At 37.7% G+C, this 19,232-nt stretch overlaps 1 protein-coding gene across 6 annotated transcripts in view; it reads left to right on the forward strand.

Moving 5' to 3' along the window:
• VPS41 (VPS41 subunit of HOPS complex) overlaps window positions 1-19,232 on the forward strand; it is a 109,569-nt gene that overhangs the window by 40,262 nt on the left and 50,075 nt on the right. For all 6 annotated transcript variants that reach the window (XM_064420708.1, XM_064420686.1, XM_064420726.1 and 3 more), the window contains 3 exons: window positions 5,972-6,046; window positions 11,920-11,982; window positions 13,097-13,162. In XM_064420708.1, coding sequence (XP_064276778.1) covers window positions 5,972-6,046; window positions 11,920-11,982; window positions 13,097-13,162 — 204 coding nt within the window. The remainder of the gene's footprint in view (window positions 1-5,971; window positions 6,047-11,919; window positions 11,983-13,096; window positions 13,163-19,232) is intronic.

Consider the following 19,232-nt stretch of genomic DNA (forward strand, 5'->3'; position numbering starts at 1 on the left):
TGTATTAAATAATCAGTCCTTCAAATTATGATGAGTTAGTGACTACTTTTGTCTTCTCTAACCTTGAGTGATTCTTCATCTTTTGTAAACATGTAAAGGTAGATCGTGCAGGAGGGGCATTTATTCCTTTACTGTAAAATCCAAAGCCTGTTTTCTTTTGTCAGACAAATAAACTCATCAGTGGGTTAGCTGGACAAAGCTTTTAAGAAAAACAAGGGGAAAGGCAGTTGTAACTTTATGCCTGAGTTTATAACATTTAATAAAAAAATGAAAAATAAAAGCAAGGTGGGAGGGGGTGACCCACAATATTATTTGCATTCCTCCTTTCTAAAATATCAAAATTATCCATAGGGTGTTGGATGCAACTATATGCATTAATTTTGATGCAATTTAATTTAATTAATGCAATTAAATTTGAAACAGTAAATTTGAAATAGTAAGTAACTTTGCTGTCTGGCACAGAAGTATATTTAAAGAAATTACGGTTATGAAAAGAAGAATTGGAGCTGATTCTGGAAGAAACACTTTGGTTTAGATAATATATGTACCAATTTTATCTGTGGTCTTTTCTTTCTGATTTCCTGGATAGGTTGAGATCTTGATTCTCAAACAGCTTTCCAGTGGAACATAGTTCTGGAAATCATAAGCTTGACTGTTATTTAACTCTGAACAAGAAGAGTCTGGTATTAGAGTTCTTCCTGAAACTTTATTTTAAAATGCATGTAATATTCAGCCTGGACTATCATGATCTGTTGTCATTTACTGAGCTCCACAGAAAGTTCTGACTTGTAATGTTAGTGAACAGGGTAATAGTCAATGTGCTAGTTTGACTTGAGTACAGAAAAAAATTTACTCTGTGTTTGCTTCTCCTTGTGTGTGTCACTTCCTGTCGGAACTTAGCTGGAGGTTTGTGTAAATGAGCAGGTCTCTTTTAGTTGAATTTAGTTGTTTTCCCTGATTGTCATCTGTGAATGGTACAGCCAAAAAGGAAAAAGTAATAGGAGAAGGAAAAAGTTAATAGCAACTGATGGAGGTGTTGGGTGTGCAGAAGGCTTGTAACAAATTGCTACTTATAATATATATGCTGTTATGAAATACTGTATCATTGAATTTCTGTGTAGAAATAGAACAAGTCTGGAAATATTGTGTGCTATTTTGAATGTGGGAAAACTGCAAATACTCTGGAGTCACCCTTTTTTTCCACTGACAACATTCTAGAATCCTAGAATCACAGCATGTTAAGTGGTTAGAATGCAAAGATTACATAGTCCTGATCTCCCCTGCCATGGGCAGGGACACCTCCCCCTAGACAAAGTTGCTCAAGGCCTTATTCAGCCTAGCTTTGAACAGTATCAGGGTTGGGCAACCTGTTCAGTGTCTCACCCAACTCACAGTATATAATTTCTTCCTAATATCTAAGTTAAATTTCCCCTTTTTCATTTGTACTCTTTACTTCTTGTCTTATCATTGCAGTTCTTGATGAAGGGTCCCTCTCCAAACTTTCTTGTAGGTCCCTTTCAGGTACTGAAAGTTGGCCATGAGGTCTCCATGCAACTTTCTTTTCTCCAGGCTGAACAGCCTCAGCTTTCTCAGCCTGTCTTCATGAAGGAGGTACTTCAGTCGTCTTACAAACTTCATGACCCTCCTCTGGACTTGCTCCAACAGTTTCATGTCCTCCTGATGTTGGAGACACTAGAACTGAATGCAGCACTCCAGCTGGGATCTCACATGAGCAAAGTAGAGGGGCAGAATCACCTCCTTTGACCTCCTGGCCATGCTCCTTGTGATGCAGCCCAGAACTTGATTGGCTTTCTGAGCTATGAGCACACACAGCTGGCTCATCTGGAGTTTTTCATCACCTGTCACCCACGAGTCTTTCTCAGCAGGGCTGCTCTCAATCACTTCTCTGCCCAGCCCATTGGTGTGTCTGGGATTGCAGTGACCGTGGTGTAGTGTTGGCAATGAAGAGAGACAGGAACACTGTGAAATGGTCAAAGAATCCAAATTTATTGTGAAGTATAACTGCTTATATACTTATTCTAGGAAGACTAGTAATGTTTCACTACCAGGATTGGGTTAATCATCACATAAACAAACTTGTGCATTTTACAATATCTCTTGCATTTTACATCTCTTGCTTGCAGAGTTTGATGTAATTCTCTTTTATCAGTACGTCCATCTGATGTAATCTTCTTGCAATCTTGATTTAATCCTCAAAGTTCTGTTTGCTATTGTCAAGGCATCTTGTTATCAAATCTCTTAGGCTAACCAGGTCCAAAGTCCATAATGTGTCTTGTGTGTCCCAATAGTGTAGGACCTTGCACTTTGCTTTGTTGAACTTCATGAGGTTTGCTTCAGTCCATCTGTCAAGGTCCCTCTGGATGCCATTATCCCTTCCCTCCATCATGTCAACTGCACCACACAGACTGGTGTCATCAGTGAACTTGCTGAGGGTGCACTTGGTCCCGCTTGGTCCTTGTCACAAACAAGGATGTTGAAGAGTATCACTGGTCTCCATGTGGACAATGAGCTATTAACCCAAACTCTGTGTGTGTGGCCTCCAGCCAGTTCAATATCCACCGAGTGGTCCATCCATCAAATCCCTCTCTCCAATCTGGAGACAAGAATGTCATGCAGGAGTATGAAACACTTTGCATTTAGTCCAGGTAGACAATATCAGTTGCTCTGCCCCTGTCCACTAACACTGTAGCCCTGTCATAGAAGGTCACCAAATTTGTTAGGCATGATTTTCTCCTTGTAAAACCATTTTAGCTTTTACCAGTCATGTCTTTGTTGGCCAGGTACCTTAGCATGGTTTCCTGCAGAATCTGCTGTGTGACCTTGCCTCGCACAGAGCTGAAACTGACTGGTCAGTAGTTCCCCATATCTTCCACTTTTCCCTTTTTAAAAATGAGGATCATATTTCCCTTTTTCCAGTCATCAAGGACTTCACCTCACACAATTTTTCAAAAATGATGGATAGTGACTCAGCAACTTCCATCTGCCAACTCCCTCAGGACCCACAGATGAACCTCGTTGGATTCCATTGACTTGTGCACGTTCAGGTTCCTTAGATGGTCTCAAACCTGATCCTCTCCTACAGGGGGCTCAGGATCTTCATCCTCACTGTCCCTGCTTCTGCCTTTCTTGACCAGGGTGGCATGGCTGGAGCACTTGCCAGTGAAGACAGGGGCACAGAAGTCACTGAGAACCCCAGCCTCCTCTTCATCCAGGGTAGCCAGGTCTCCTGTTTTCTTCCCACATCTTTTGTATCCCTAGTCTTTCTTTTGCTTGCCACATACCTGTAGAAGCCCTTCCTGTTATCCTTAGTATCCTGCAGGAGAGGCTTTGCCTTGCTGAGCACTTGTTAGTTACCTGAGTACAATCACACATTTCATTTCCAAAGTATTGCCACATATGGCTTTCAAACCACATCACAACAGATAAATTCCATCATCCTCGTTTTCAACGTTTATGTAAAGATAGCTTATGTAGTCCACTTTGCCTATTTTCTACACTTTATTTTTTCAGAATCAAACTTTATCAAAGCCATTTGACAGGAAAATAGGAATAATGTGGACTGTAGGATGAGCCATCATCTCCTCTGGTGTGTCTTGGTGTGTGTCGTTTTGTCTTGTTTTTTTGTTGCAGTAGTATCTCCAACAAGGCCCATCACACTGGAGTGCTGTCAGATCTGCTGTTGCTGTGATGTCAGCCTGATGGTGGGTGTAGGTGCTGGAGTAATGAGAAGAACATGACCAGTTGAACACTGTACCTTAGTGTATGACCCTGTGCCAAGAGTACTGAAGACAGATGTTTTGTCTTTGCAATTGCAAAATAACAAATGAAGAGAAGAAACTTAGTGAGAAAGTTGTGGCAATGGCAACTTAGATGCAGCCCAGACCAAAAAAATCCTATGCCACTTCGGTTTTTTATGCTTGTGCTTTCAGAAGGCCAGAGGTATTCCTGATAGTAGAAGGAATGGTGCAGACATGCTAGCTTTTTCCCCATGCCCACCCCTAGAGAGAGGCAGTCTTCTCTTGCACCTTGATGAGCAAAACACAAATTTAGAAAGGCATCTTTCAAGGCAAGGCAGGAATAAAAGTTTATGAAGATTTACGCTGTTTATGAAGATTCTAGAAAGTCAGACTGACAGCTGATACATCTTGCCTTGCTCAGCATCCTCCAGTCTTGGAATTAGCCACTTCTGTGTGTAATATCTGAGAACAGAGCTTTTACAAGGATGTTGCCACACCATGAGGTTGATGGGCTTGAGCTGTACTCCTCTGCTGATACCCCCTAAATGTGACAGGAGGAACACAGCTGTGGAATGTGCACCAGCTGCCTGCACTGCTGTTACGCACGGGTGTCTGATCTTGAAATGTAGCAACTCAGCATAACCAGTGGCAAACAAAAATACTTCTGGAGCACATAAGTCAAGGAAAATTGGTTTAAATTCCCAGTGAACTTCTTTGCAACACCCCGTGGAAAGACCACTTTTTGATAGGCAGCAATTGCAATATTTCCAGGTGCCATTTCGTGGTGAGACCAGGAATTACATATTCTGCGCACAAGAAAGCAGGAAAGCAAAAGGGCAGTGTAATTTTCCCAACTCATCAGACAACTATGGCAGTGCAGTGTTCAGTTGTTCAATCAACCTTGATTATAAAAAGGCTTCTAGAAAATATGATTTGGGCATATGCTATTTTCAAAGTGGATGAGAGGAAAGCTTCCTTTCTCTGAGTTGGAATTTGTTGTGTGTGAGAAAGATTTTGGGGGGAAAAGGGTGTGAAAACATCTCGGTTTATCTGCTGTAGAAAAGCCCATGTGGACAGTGTGTTTTTGTTTACTTATTATGTACTCTTAATACAATTCCAACTGCCATAGCATATATAAGGACCTTCATACACAGTTGTGTAGCATTTAATGTGATCCTACAACTCCAGTGCTCTTCCGGTGACACTTTATTTTTACACAAGCATATGATGGATTTCTTTTATCATGCTCAAAACCACAGGAGTGGTCTAAGTTGTGGTTCAATCCATTCAATTCAAAGTTGTGGTTCAATCCATTCAATATTTTATGAGAATAAGAAAAGTGGTTCTTAAAAGTGTGAGAGACTTCCCTGTGTGAAGATCCTTCAGTGATTCTTGAAATGATGAGCTGTTTGTTACAGAGGGTGAAATCAGGATCAGTACATAAGAAGTTTCTTGGTACCTGAATATATTTGAATTGGTTTTTGTATGCAAGAGGATATGCATCAGGGTATTCAAATGATGTTATAAGTAAGTCCTCCATACCTCAAGTATGAGTACCTGTTTAAGTTAAGTAAACAGTAGCAGATACTGTCTTACCATGTAGGTTAGAACCAAAAGTATATTTGGATAGTGAAGGGAAGATTTACTAAATCAGGATGGTTTTCAGGCTTTTCTCCATATTTATTTAAGAACAAGTAAACCTATGTTGCAATTCAATACCTTCTAATACTCACTTCTGAGAACAGTATTAGAGCCAAAAATGAAAGCAAGAGAAAGAATTTCAAAAAACAAATAATTACAAGCGAAGCCATCGGACCAAACTAGAAAAGTTGCAAGTTGCCCTGATGCCTGTGTTGTCACCATATTTTATCTGAAGTTTTGATAGCAGAAACTAATAGCCATGATGCACAGGCATGGATACTTAAGATCTGGAAGCCTGGCACTTCATAGGAGTTCCTGGCACTTCAGGGAGTTACCCTGAGGCAGGTAACTGCAAAAGGAAAGTCAAAATTTTGGAGTTGGGCAGAAGGCTGGAAAGAAGGCTGTCTTTTGGCTTTGTCATAGAAATATCTATTCTGTGAGGATTTTTTGATTCAGGCAACTAAACATTACTCAGTCGTTAACATGTAAATCTTTCAAAGTGCAAGGAATGTTAAAGCATGTCATTGGTGATGTAACTTTAAAAGTATTTTTTCCTTGTTTTCTTTCTCTAGAGCCCAGTGAAGATAAATCAGATCAGCCTGGATGAAAGTGGAGAACATATGGGTGTTTGCTCAGAAGATGGGAAGGTACAACAAATCTCTTTATTTATTTGTTGAGGCAGCAAGTAGTCCTAGTATTATAATAGGATAATTGTGATAACCTGTGGAGTTGATTCCTGCATTGAGCACCACTACTTTGACCATACGTTTTGAGAACTGAACTCACCTTTGAATACTCAAAATCAAATATATTTTGCACAAATATGCTGTAGGAAAAGTAATTACAAGAATGTCAATAATGTGACTGCTATTAAGCTGATTAACAGCTGTGACAGGAGGACATGTCAACTTAATCATTACTGCTGTGCCAGTTATACTTCTGTGACTACTCTGCTGTTCCTGCAAGACAGTAGTTTAATGCCCTTCTGCTATAAATCCACAAAATTGGATTTTGTGGACATGATTTCTGTGGGCTGGTGGTTTTCATTTTCACACACTTTATGAATGTTTCTCTTGAATTACAGAATCTTTTGATAAACAGTTGTAGTTTATCAGAAGAGCAAAGTGTCTTACAACAGCCACATTAAATAAATGTAAAGTCAATATATGTACAGTTTCCTAAAAACCTACTTCCTTGGCTGAGGACATATATCATTTGTGTAGTGTATAAGTAGCAATTATCAGTGCTTCTCTGGAATGTTGAGCTGTGAGGTTTAGTGGTTTTGGTGATTGATTTTCCGGTTATAAGAATGTCTTCTTGTTTTTTCAGTGGATGACAGTATTTTCTAATGTTGGTTTGCAATGATAAAATTCTAATGCACAGAGTGTATTTAAACTTCTTTTTTAATATAGTGTCCATATACCAATGCAGTGCATTAAAAGTAATTTAAATAATTTCTCAATATCCATCCTACTTCTCAGGAGAACATTTCTCACACAGTAGACTTGGGGGAGGAAGAGTGTTGGTAATCCTAATGTTGCATTCAGTTGAAGTTCTTTAAATTAAAATACAGCTGGAATTTGAAATAGGAAAAATGAGGAAACAACCTCTTTAGGCTGTATGTATTTGGGTTTTTTCCTTCCAAATAGAGTTTTTTGTCCCTCAACAGGCAGGCAGCCAGTTTGTGTATCCAGGCCTTTTATTTCTGAGATATATCTTGATGTCAGTGTCTTGGCCCAGTAATTAGGATACTAGTGCCTATCAAATTGGTTATAGAATTTTACATCCTGTGTGAAACACCACAAGAGTATCCTATTTGTCTAAGCAAGATAAGGCAAGGGTCAGTAATTGTGCAAGCTAATAAAAATGTTGAGCTAGCATTGTTGGTTTAGGTTTTCCTATGGTGTTGGAGAGCAAGCACTTACTGTAAGGGCTCCTCAGATGTGACTGTGGATGACTGTCAGTAATCCACTACGCTGTGGTGAGACTGAAGCCATACACGTTTTTTCGTATACTAAGTTAATATTAAATATACTTATTTAATTTCAGAAATACTGAAACCCCCATAATCATTACTCTGGTGTGGTTCTATTTGAAAGGACTTCGATGCTTTAAATGGTGACTCTGTCTTCATTTAGCGAAATAGCAGTTGTGGATCCAGTGTATGACATTACATACTATACAAGGCAGTCTAAAATACAGTCCCACAGCCATAGGGATGGAGTCTCTCAGGTACAATATTCAGTATATTTGCATTCATAGAGTCCAAGGACATTGATGCTTCACCATATTCTACACTTGTGAAAAACTCACCTGGAGATTTAAAAGATCTGGGTATTTTAGAAGTCAGATTTTCCACATGATCCAGAAAGACTCATGTCTGTGAAATAATCCACGCCTAAAATTGATTAAAATAGTTTTAGGTTGTGCTACTGTATAAGAAAATGGCAGATTCTTGGCCAGATAATGAGATAATGTAGCACTTACAGATTCTGGTAATAACAAAAGTATAACTTTCATTCCTTACAGCTCTTGCCTAATTGCAGTGGGAATGTTGATATTGTAAGCAGTTAAAGTACTTGTACAAGTAGTTACAAAGTTTTTATTAACTTGATGAAGTATGTAAAAGTGGTGAAATCTTTTTTAAAAAAACTAGGGGGAAGGGGGAAAAAACAGTGAAGCAGTACAGTAAAACAGTTTAGGATTTTTTTAAATCAGTTCTAAACAAAAAAGCAGATGTAATGAAGAGGCTTGGGAATTTTGAGTTAGCTGCAAGTATATTCTACCAATTAATGAAGATATGTTCTCTTTTTCTATAAGCAGAGTGCATTTTCACGTATCAAAGTGGATCCAATATGATAGAGATGGAAACCATTTATTTTGTTGCAGGAAGGCCTTATGATGAGAACCTTCTCCTCCTCGTATCTGTTCTGCTGGCGTTTTATATTTACATATTGTATTTTACTACTTTTTTGTTTTCTGTCTTTCAAACTAGATTTGATCTAGCTGTACAGACTGGGGGGAGAGCACAGAAGCACAGTACAATTTTCTAAACCCTCTTATTGACAGTCAGTGTCCACACCCAATGTCAAAACCTGTCGCTTGTATGTCATGCGTGTCCAACAAATGCTTTGGGAGCCACTTGCTGCTTTTCTGTACTATGTATTTGGTTCTTTGAAAACCTTCCTTTCTAATGAAGTCAGCTGCAGCTGATCACCACTGGCATCGAAAGGAGCAGAAATCATAACCAGCACCAGCCCTCTAGTCTAGCTGCTGGGTGTTGAAATGTTAGGGTATAAGAGAATTTTGGTGCTCAAATAAATACAACAGGAAGCAGGCTGGCATCCTCAGAATTCTGGAGATTTATAGATTCGTTTTTTGTGTTAGTTTTATGTGTAGTTAATTGTATGCTATCATGAAAAACCTGGATATGACTCCTGATTTTGCTAATGCTTCCATGTCATTACATAAGAGGAGTGTAATTGGCACTCTTATTCTGGCTTGTAACTTTTTTTATATTAAGAAATATAAATTATATTGAAAACCCATGTTCTTGCATGTTTTAGTGTCATCTCTAATGCCTGTAACAACATTGATGTTAGGAATATCCATGAATTACATTGGTATTACGTTAATAATTTTTCAATAAATGTTACTTGTTTTCCTGCCTTTTGGTCACTGAAGGTTGCTTACTTTTTCCATATGTGGAAGCAAAGAAGCGGCTAAGTCCGGATGCACTGGAGTGGTGGGTTCTGGATATTTAAAATCAGACAGGACTAGCAAAATGTAGTGAAATCGTAAAATCCTTTTTCCAGATGCCTAAGAGTGTCCTGAACAGAGTGGGCATGGAAAGTAGAAATAGATAAATCCGATATAGGTTTGTAATAGCAAAAGAATCGCTTTTTTTCTGAAGAATATGAGACATTAAGAAGTAATAAACTGTTAGATGATGTCCCTAGAGTAAACATGATAACATCTGTTTTTTGCGGAATTGTTTTTTCCTCTTAGCTCACTCCATGTTGTTGTAATACTCCAAAAGAAATATTCAGTGATATATTAGGAAAACGTTGAAGGCACTGTTGCTAATTTTGATTACTTACTTTTAATTTGAGAGGGCTGTTTTGTAATTTTTGAGGATTCTGCTTTCACGGAATTTGCAGTGTTACGTTTTAGCTGTGTATTTTCTTTTATTTTCTTCTTTCTTTTTTCTGTCTTATGTTGTCTTTCCTCTCTTTCTTACTTTGTGTAGGCTATTATACTGAATATGATGTGCCAGCTGATGAAAACAAAAACCCAGAAAGCAAAATCCTCTAGACATCAGCCCAAAGGTTTTCTAGGCTTACAGCCAGATCCAATTCAAATACAGCACTTTGGCTGGCTTACATAATCACAGCTTTGTGATACATCTCACAGTCTCCAAATATTGATTTTTCTAATCCATTGGAGCAGTAGCTCAGCCCTACACAGTGCATGCAGAAGTATTTTTAAAGTGTTGTTAGAGGCAGTATATTCGCTAATGAGTAATGGACTGAGCTGATAATGCTTAGGAGATGTATCCAGGAGACAAGCTTGAAAGGAAAATGAGGTGGTTGGAGATGTTTTTAACTTCACTGAGACTGCTGAACTTTGAGCCACTCTAAGGATGTCCTAGTTCCTTGTAGATGGCTTAGTTTCTCTTGTAGTTTCCATTAAATTTAATATTTTTACTTTGTCTTCTTGACTGTCTGCAGGAATTGTGGGTGTTCTTGGGCTCTGAATTGATCTTTTTAGAGCAATTAAGCATCACTTTTTGTGGCCCGTTACTGATATTTACTGACTTTATTCTTTAGGTCTTTCTCTAAAGGGATTTATATTTTCTTGTTACTCTTACCTTTTTATTTTTTCTCCCTGAAGGAATCATGATGGGAAGAAGGAAATAAGGTTAAAAGATCTTTTAGAACTTTTGAGTCCAATGCTGAACATGTAGAGCAGAGTTACTGAAGGGATTACCTTTTCCAGAAAATTTTCTGGAAAATAATGAGAGCCTATCTGAGAGCATTCTTAAGTAGATTTGCTGTCAGATACATTTCCTTGCTGATCATTCCATGGGATGCTCTTTTTTTCTCCCTTTCTCCAGTGCTGTTCATCCCTCCTTGGATGAGTTTGTTTCAACAACTTCTGACAGTGGATGGAAACCTCTTAAAAACATAATGAAAAAGCAAACCATTTATTATTCTTTCTGAAAAACATCGTTAGTAAATCAGTTACTAATTCCTGACCATAAGCTTTCAGCCCTATTTTATTCCTAAATTCTGCAGGAGCTAGGCGGTCAACTGTCTCATGTTACAGTAAGGAAAGGGAATATTGTTTATTGAATGGGAGACATGAGTCGAAAAGAGGGCTGTACTTAAAATAATCTGGAGGTACCTTATTCTGTAGTCATGTAATCTAATAATATTTCATTAACACTTGATATCTCTGTACCTGTTCTGAACTAAAGGCAAGGAAACATTTTAAAAATCTGTTAATTCTCTTGACTGTAGAAACTTTTTTTTTAATTCAATGTTGACGCTTCTTCAGATGGATTGATTCTGATAGATATGATTGCCTATAGTTGCAACTCCTCTGCTGACTCTTAAATGTACTGATACTTTGGTATAAATAAGAAGGGAGGAGTCTTCAGAGAAAGAAATTTCCTGTGATTATGGAATAAAACAAAATAGCATTGTATACGCTGGGAAGGAGGAGAGAATGCCTAGAAATATATGGAGCTTGGATTTCAGGCTGGTTTTCCTTTATTGTCACAAGTTTCTTTTCTTATGTAAACCCTGTATTGCTTGGAGGCAAATAAAATCCTACCATTCTTTCTCAGAAAGGAAGAATTCTAAGTTTATTTTCTCTTGAATGTCATTCTATTACTCTTACCATAGTTAGGTTGCTATCTGTTAAACAGATTTCATCAGCCTAAAGCAAAAGGAGCTTATTGTTTTTGCTGTGATTGTAACAAAAAAAAGGAGGAAAAATATTCATAAAAGTACTTCCATATTGCTGAAACTATTAGAGATATGTCACTGTAGAAGACCAAGCCATATTAATTTGTCACTCTGTTCTTCTAAGTTCTTTTAAGCCTTCTGCTGTTTACATTTTTGTAATGGAGTTTCTCACACACTTTTTCATATAAATGATAATTGTTTTGCATTCCTTTCTGGAGGAGGAGAAAATTGATGGACTGTTGGTTTGACCAGTGTCATTAGAGAGGTGGCAATTTCATCCTCCAATCCAGGGTCACTTTTGGAATTCTATATACATTAAGGTCGAGAAAAAACTACCTTCTTTTTACCTTGGAGGTTTCAGCATCGTTCATTTAATGTCCTATTGTGTCATCAATTAGCTCTGAATTGTTAATTGTGTCTTCCTTTAGGAAAAAAGATGTTACTGATAGCATTCAGATAATCTTCTAGTTGTTAGGATTTTACTTTCAGTGTTAATTGTTCAGTGTAAATTAGGTAAATAATTTCGGCTTTTCAATATACTTTTTCAGGTACAAGTGTTTGGATTATATTCAGCGGAAGAGTTTCATGAAACGTTTGACTGTCCTATTAAAGTAAGTGCTTGTTTTAATCTTTAGTAATTGTGGTGTTGTCTTTAATAACAGAAAGGTCACATTCAATATAAATGAAAGAGAGGAATACCACTTCCTTACAATGTTATTCAAGTCACTAGGAAATAGTTTTCTATCTCAATGTAAAAGCTTTTGATCTGGTTTGGTAGGAAGAAAGCCAATCTTGGTTTTGTAAGAGGTATTATTGAGTTGTTCAAATACAAAAGGAAAGTGAAAGAGAAATTGTCCTGTTTCAGGTGTTAACGGTCTCAACATATTTCTCTGTAGATTTGTGATACAAATTCTGAGGGTTATGCTAAATGTGAGGTCAATATTTTGCAACCAGTTCATATCCATTAAACCTGCCTCAAAATAAGGCAATGGGCAGTGATACTGATGTGCCCTATCTGAAGGGAAAACTGGAGTTTAACTCTGCTTTAGAGAAGTGTGTCTGCCTGGCTGTCGAAAAAAGGACATCTATTAGGCATATGGGAAAATCCAGTGATTTTTAACAGGAAACATTTCTTGCAGGAGGAAAGGTGATGTGGGCAAATGTTTGCATTTTGCTGCTTGGAGTCTTCCATGTTGCAGCTGCTCTTTAGGGTGTGGGGGAAAGGAATGAGATTGTTAAATTTTCACACATGCCTGATGTGACTCACTGGCCTCCTAGGGCCTTTATTGCTCATACAGCTGAATCTTCACACTTGACATTTTAACACGTAAGGCAAAGAGACGCTAAGATGCCACACAATGTTGTCCTCTAACAGGGCTGAGGTATGTGTGCCCTTCAGGCAGGCCCCAGACCAGATTTAATTGGGGTAACTCTTGCTCACAGCAGTCCTGTTCTGATTGGTCCTAATTCTGCAGCCTGCTGTACAGAAAAGTAGCTATTCAGTGTAACACAGCATTCAGTATCACACTTGTCATACAGCATATAATATGGAGAGTTATCTTTTAAGAAAAACAACCAAGTGTCTGAAACAACTAGGCTTTACTTCAGAGAAAGAACTCAACTGAGTTGACAAAGGGTTATCTAGTTTAAAGAGTGATGTGGTGCTTCATGTAAACTCTTATTAAGCCACAATCCTCTCTTTCCCTCTTCCCCCACCATCTCCAGATTGTTGCTGTTCATCCGCAATTTGTAAGATCCCACTTCAAGCAATTTGTAACAGGAGGAAAAAAGGTAAGCATTGAAAATGAACTTTGGCTACCTTTAAATAGCCCTTTGATATAGCTTGGAAGGATATGTATATGACTTTTAACACCTAGAACAAAGACTTCTGCTTTTTCGTTCTCTTTATGCATTGTATTCTAAAGCATTGTTAATTAAAAGTGATTTCAGGGGGAGAGAAAGTGCAATTTTTACGTTAAAAACATGTCGCAACAAGTTGAGATTCAGAGTAGAAATACCATGCTGTCTAGATAGTCTGAAAAAAAAAAGTAATTTATATGTCGTGGGCCATATTTTCTCCATTTTAAATTGTTGAAGTGGGAGCAGAAGTTAGACCTTAAAACTGATCTTTTACGTGTTGATTTTGGGTTGCCTGTGGGTGATTTTTTGGGATGGGGTTTTGTTTGGTTGTTTGGTGTTTTATTTTAAGGAAATAAACCCAAGTATCTTCATCAGCTCTTCTCCATGGTGAGGGGTTTTGGTGGTTATTTTAAAATGAACTAAGGGGAGTTCTTGGTATAGTAGAGGTCACCCCATTCCAAGCACCTACATCTCTAGGTAGTCTTCTATTTGGATTCAGTTGGTGTTTTAGATGTGCATTAAGTGTCTTATTAGTGTAGGATACAATTCTGACTTCCAGATTGGAGGTGTTTCCAGGTCCCACAAGTATCTTATATCACATTGCATATTTTCAGTCAAAATCTGAAAAGTTTTATTTGGAACAGTTTCTTGAATGCATGGAATTTTCTATTGCCTTCTGTTAAGAATTAAGGATGAGCAATTCTCACAGGTGCATCAAACCAAATGTTATTGCTCTCTCTTACCAGCACATAAAAACTACAGGCTCCTCGTGCTGAATACATCTTAATTTTCATTAACAGTTCAGTAATATGTTTCAAAGCATAGCTGTGCTTTACTTATTTAAGTGGTATGTGTGCTTGACAGATTTTTCTGGCTGGTAGAAGTTGGTGTTGTCCTTAAAATAATGCATAGTCAGTGTGTGTGTGTGTCAGCCACCAGTTTGTGAAGCTCTTCAGTGCTGATAAAAGGAGCATGGAAGGAGAGAAGCAATGAATTAATAGAACAGGGCTCCGCCAGGTGGTAAAAGATCTTGCATTCACCTGATGCTGAACAAAGGAAAACATCAGGGAGTTAACACATTCTCTTTGGTTATGTTTGATTACTTGACAGGTTGTTTTATATTCTGTCCTCTGGGGAATGGTATACTCATTCTTAATACATTCATGCTTTGCTGAGGAACTTTCCTCCTCAGAAAACTTTAATTGACATCTTAACATAAGGTACTTAGCATTTAAGCAGATGTCACTTGACACCTGTCATTTGATTGTATTGGTACAAAAACCCAACAAATAAAGCCTTTAGCTTTGCAGTAGAAACCTTTTCCCTTCTCTCCTTTCCTCCAAAAGGAGCATACATACTTCTGTAAAAGCAACCACAAAATGCTTTTTGAAAATTCAGGAAGCTAAATTCCACCTACTAATGAAGTTACTTTTTTTTAACTTTTTTTTTTCTTTTTTGAACATTTACACCTCTCCTTAACTATAAAGCCAAAGTGTAGTATGGAGGCAGCAGGCAACAGGCAGCTGAACACAAGAGTGAGGCTGAAGCAGGCTGAAGCATACAGCCTCAGGCTGTCGACCTCACCACTCTCTCCCTGTGTCTGAGGGTTTGTGCCTAGTTAAGCAACCAAAGTGAACTCCTTCAGGGTGGGGGACAGGTCCTCCTGTGGCTACTGAGGTCTGTGCTCTTCTAGCCTTTGCATGTATACAGTGACTTCATCCCTGATAGCTGGCAGTGGTGGGAGGCATGTTGCCTGTTGTCCTCATCCACACCAAGGTAAGAGTAACAGGAAGAGTATCTTCATTTTGGAGCAAATGTAAAAGGAAAGCTTTGCTTAAAGCTCTAATGCTATGCTCCTTGCCTGAGGTGCATTAAAAAACATAGTATGTATCATGTGAACTCTTAATCCAAAGGCTTTCTGGATCTGTTTTTGCTTTTGCTTTCTGGAAATGGTGGCATAATGTATGTAAGTATTTTTAAAGTGGAGTGCATTTTTTTGTTTGCTTTGCCTGTATTTTTTTAGGAAAATATTCTTCATAACAATATAAAATGTGTAAAAAATACATTTTTCAGTTCAAAGATCCACTCAGGACATCCTGGAAATGTTCAAGAAATAGAAGGGGGAAAAGACCCTAGCGACATGCTTCAGGGATGCACAGTGTAGGTCCTCAGTTCCCTACACAGGTGGATGTCTGGAACTTGGGTGAATTGCTGTGTAATGCTGGGATTTGCTACATCTTAGAAGCTCAGCCTGACCTAAAGCTGGCTTAAGAGCAGTGCTCCCTGGGGTAACTGAGGTAATCATTGTGAGCTGTTGTAAGCTTAACTCTGCTGTGCGTATGTTTATATGGTTGCTTAACTTTGCTTAAGTAGGCATATAGAGAAGCTTTTCTCTAAAATGTATTATGAACTAATTAAATTGTTTGCTTATTAAAGCATTAGTCTTTAAAAGAAAACTTCTGTTAAACTTGAGATAATATTTTGGGTTGGCAAAGCTTATTTCACCCGTTTTCCTAAGTGAATTAATATTATCTGTGCCTAGAAATAAGACAGGTACTGTGGAAATTTACACTATTGCAGTGAGAAGCAATAGGTGCCATACTGAAAGAAGGTGCTTCCTTATTCCCCTCCTCACCTCTGCAATTAACTACAGCACTGTTGTGCTGATTTGGCAGATGATGGTAACCGTGAAATAAGAATACTATATATTGTAAATAATAGGGCATTTCTGTCCAGAGCAGACAATAGAGCTTCAAAGCAAGGGAAAAGACAAATACTGTGCTATTGAAGGCCATAACCTTCTACCTTTTAAAAAAAGGCTCTAATCTCAAAAAATAACAGGGTAAAAGCCAACTAAATGAGGGTGGTAAAGCTGAAAACAAGGTTTTCTTGATTTAACTCTTAGAGTGCTGGTCTTTCCCAATACATGAACTAAATAAACATTTTCGTGAAGTCCAAGTGTCTGTTATGTCATGAGGGTTACACAGACAGAACTAATAAAGAAAGAAGACTGAATATTACTTCAGATGCAAAGTCGAGGTATCAGCTACTGTGACTTATGTAAAGATAACATAAGGAGAGCAGGACAAGTTGGGATTCCTCTCTTGGCAGAGACATCATCTCTGTTAACATTAATAACTAGATTCAAAGGTTTTTGTAGTGAAACACTTAGGATAGTGAGTCCTCTGAAGTGTTTGAGTCACTCTCCTGAATGTGTGCTAATGGAGGGGTTTTTTAAGTCTTCTCAACCCAGCATGGTAGTGGGGACCCAGCACAAATTAAGCAAATGTATTCTGAAGTATAGGAGTAGAATATTCTATATCATAAAGGACCAGGTCTCCTCATTTGCCTAGGACATACATTTTGTATAATAAGTATTGATTTGCTTATCCAGTTGGGAACATTTTAAGGGCTAGAGAACCAAAATAAAACGGATGTACCCTGTGACTGTCAACAGTGTCATCTCTCTATATCTATCTGTGTCTATATCTACATAATATATTAATGGGTTTTTATATATATATTTGTTGGAAATACATATATGAAAACATTTTTAATTATATTATAATTTCATATAATTATATGAAAATATTTTTAATTATATTTTATTTAATTATTTTAATTATAATATATTATATTATTTTAATGTTTCTTTTGCTGCAGAAGATATACTATTAGAACTGGTTTTCAAATACAGATATGTTTGTCCCATTTATCCTCCCAGAATTAACATCTAAGCTTATCAATGCTTGTGTTTAAACATTAGACTTTTTTTCTCTTATAAAAGCAGGGAGAACTTAATGTTACCTGGGGAAAATGTCTCATTAAAAAAAAACCAAACAAAAAACCAACCAAACAAAAAAACCTATTTCCGTGTCACAATTCTGGACCCATGGTAACTCTTGCCTGAAATGCAAAACAAGACAATCTAAATTTCTTTCCACTCCAGGTGGAGCAACAACACATGCAGAGAAAGCATGGTGATTGCAAACAGTGCACAAGTGGCAAGAGAAAAGCATTGTTGGGGATCTGTGATAGCTGTTAGGGATTCTGGAATTTCTATGTTAAAGTCAATCTGCCAAGGAATGTCTCAGATTTTTTTTTTAATTGTTGCTTTTTAGTGTCAGCAGATGCACTTTGTGTGGTGAGTAAGCAGATGACCTTACCTTTGAACCCTATGATATGTACTTTGTAATAACTGAAGTACTTTGACAAATTATTAAATTGTCAGGATGCTGTTTGCAGCACAGTCCATTTTTAGAAAGCAGATAGTCAGCTGTTTGGCATTATGTTGGGTAGAAGAGTACCAGACAAGAAAGGCAGATTGCTTTGTAAGCTATAAAATGTCACTCAGTAAATAGTCAAAAGTCTGATTTAAGTGAAGAAGGAGTAAATACTGTGGCAATTTGTTCATGCATTGGATAATTTACCATAAGTAGGAAATAAACTGTAGCAGCAAGCAAACCACAATACTACTCATCTGTTATTTCCTTGCTGCAATGCAAAATGCCCAGATGTATCCCATATTATTGAGCAGATGAGACTTTGATATGTAGTATGTCTGGTTTGCTTAATAAGCTTTTTTTTTGCTTACATTTCTTCTTTATGGGTATTCAGATAAGCATTTCTTCTTTATTGCTAAAATAAAAATTCTCCATGTGGTGTAATAAATTTGGTTTGTGTAAAGCAAATGGATCATAGTCCTATGTGCATGTAATCTATAGTTGTGTGCTTTACAAATGTCTGTGTAGAACCCTTTCTTTCATTGACTGAGGTGGCAAGCAAAGAGGATCTAAGTGTATGAAATGTGTCTCTCTGCCTGCAAGACGGTGGGATTTGCTTTTCAAGGTGTTAATTCTGTAGCTTTTTGTGAATAGGCAACAGCTGGAATGTGGCAGTTGAGTTATTAAAAGTGAAGCCTAATAAAAGTCCTTTGGCATTTGTTTCTATTAAATATCTCAAAATTTCTAGCTCCTCTGTCCATGAACTACAGCAGTAACTCCTGTCTCATCTCTCACTGTTACCATCACATACCTCCCCATGCTGCTGTGTGCCTCTGCCTCCTTGCATGATTTCCCTTGGCTGTACTTGCTGCCTTCCTCTCTGTTCACACCCCAGCTCCCTACACAACATTTTATGACGAAATCTTGAAAGCTTATCTTCAGCTGAAAGCTTGAGGCTTACATTATTTTCTGCCTTGTTTGAGCTCATTCCAGTCCCATTGTCTGTTTCAGATACAAAGTATAATTTTTTTATTGTTGCTGTATGTTTTCCTAGGGATGAACTATTAAACAGTAAGTCTTCATGAGGCATGCTGTTCTGTGTTACTCTCTGGTATCTGTTAATCTTGGCTATGCCTGTAAATATTTCTTTTATGCTGAAAACAATAAATAGCTGTAGTGATCACTTGTAACCATGGAGATAGCATTTTAGATTTTTGTGGTCTTAGCTGGCTGAGATGAAAGTGGTGACAGAGGCACCAAAACACAGGACAAATGCCAAAGGTAGGCTCATCTTCACACTTAGACAAAGAGCAGGACAAGGAAATTACAGGTACTTTTGTTCTAATTTTCATTTTGTAAGATAAAAACTGATCCAACAGTTCTGCAGTAGGGAATGGAAAAGCTCCTCTTCAGTTACAAATTGAAGACTTAAGACTTTTTTCCTTCACTTCACTAAAACTTCTTCAAATCTTTACACAGAAGGCACTGTGTTGAAACAAAGTAGTGATGCTAGGCATCATTAAAAGTGTGTTTCCTTTGAAATTTCTGTGAGAACAGACATCTTTTATTTCAGTATATTGAAGCTAGTAATTGGTAGTGAGAATAAATTAAATTGAATTACTTCACCATGTTGATACTTCCAAAGTTGCAATCATTCACCTCTTTGTTCAGAGGATTGGGAATTCCTGTATATAATTTAAAACCAGGATTACATGTAATTAGTGTTAATGCTGATTGTATGACAGGCTCCATTAAGTCCAGGCACTCATCTACTCTCT

The sequence above is a fragment of the Passer domesticus genome, chromosome 1 (assembly GCF_036417665.1).
Source record: "Passer domesticus isolate bPasDom1 chromosome 1, bPasDom1.hap1, whole genome shotgun sequence".
Lineage (NCBI taxonomy): Eukaryota > Metazoa > Chordata > Aves > Passeriformes > Passeridae > Passer > Passer domesticus.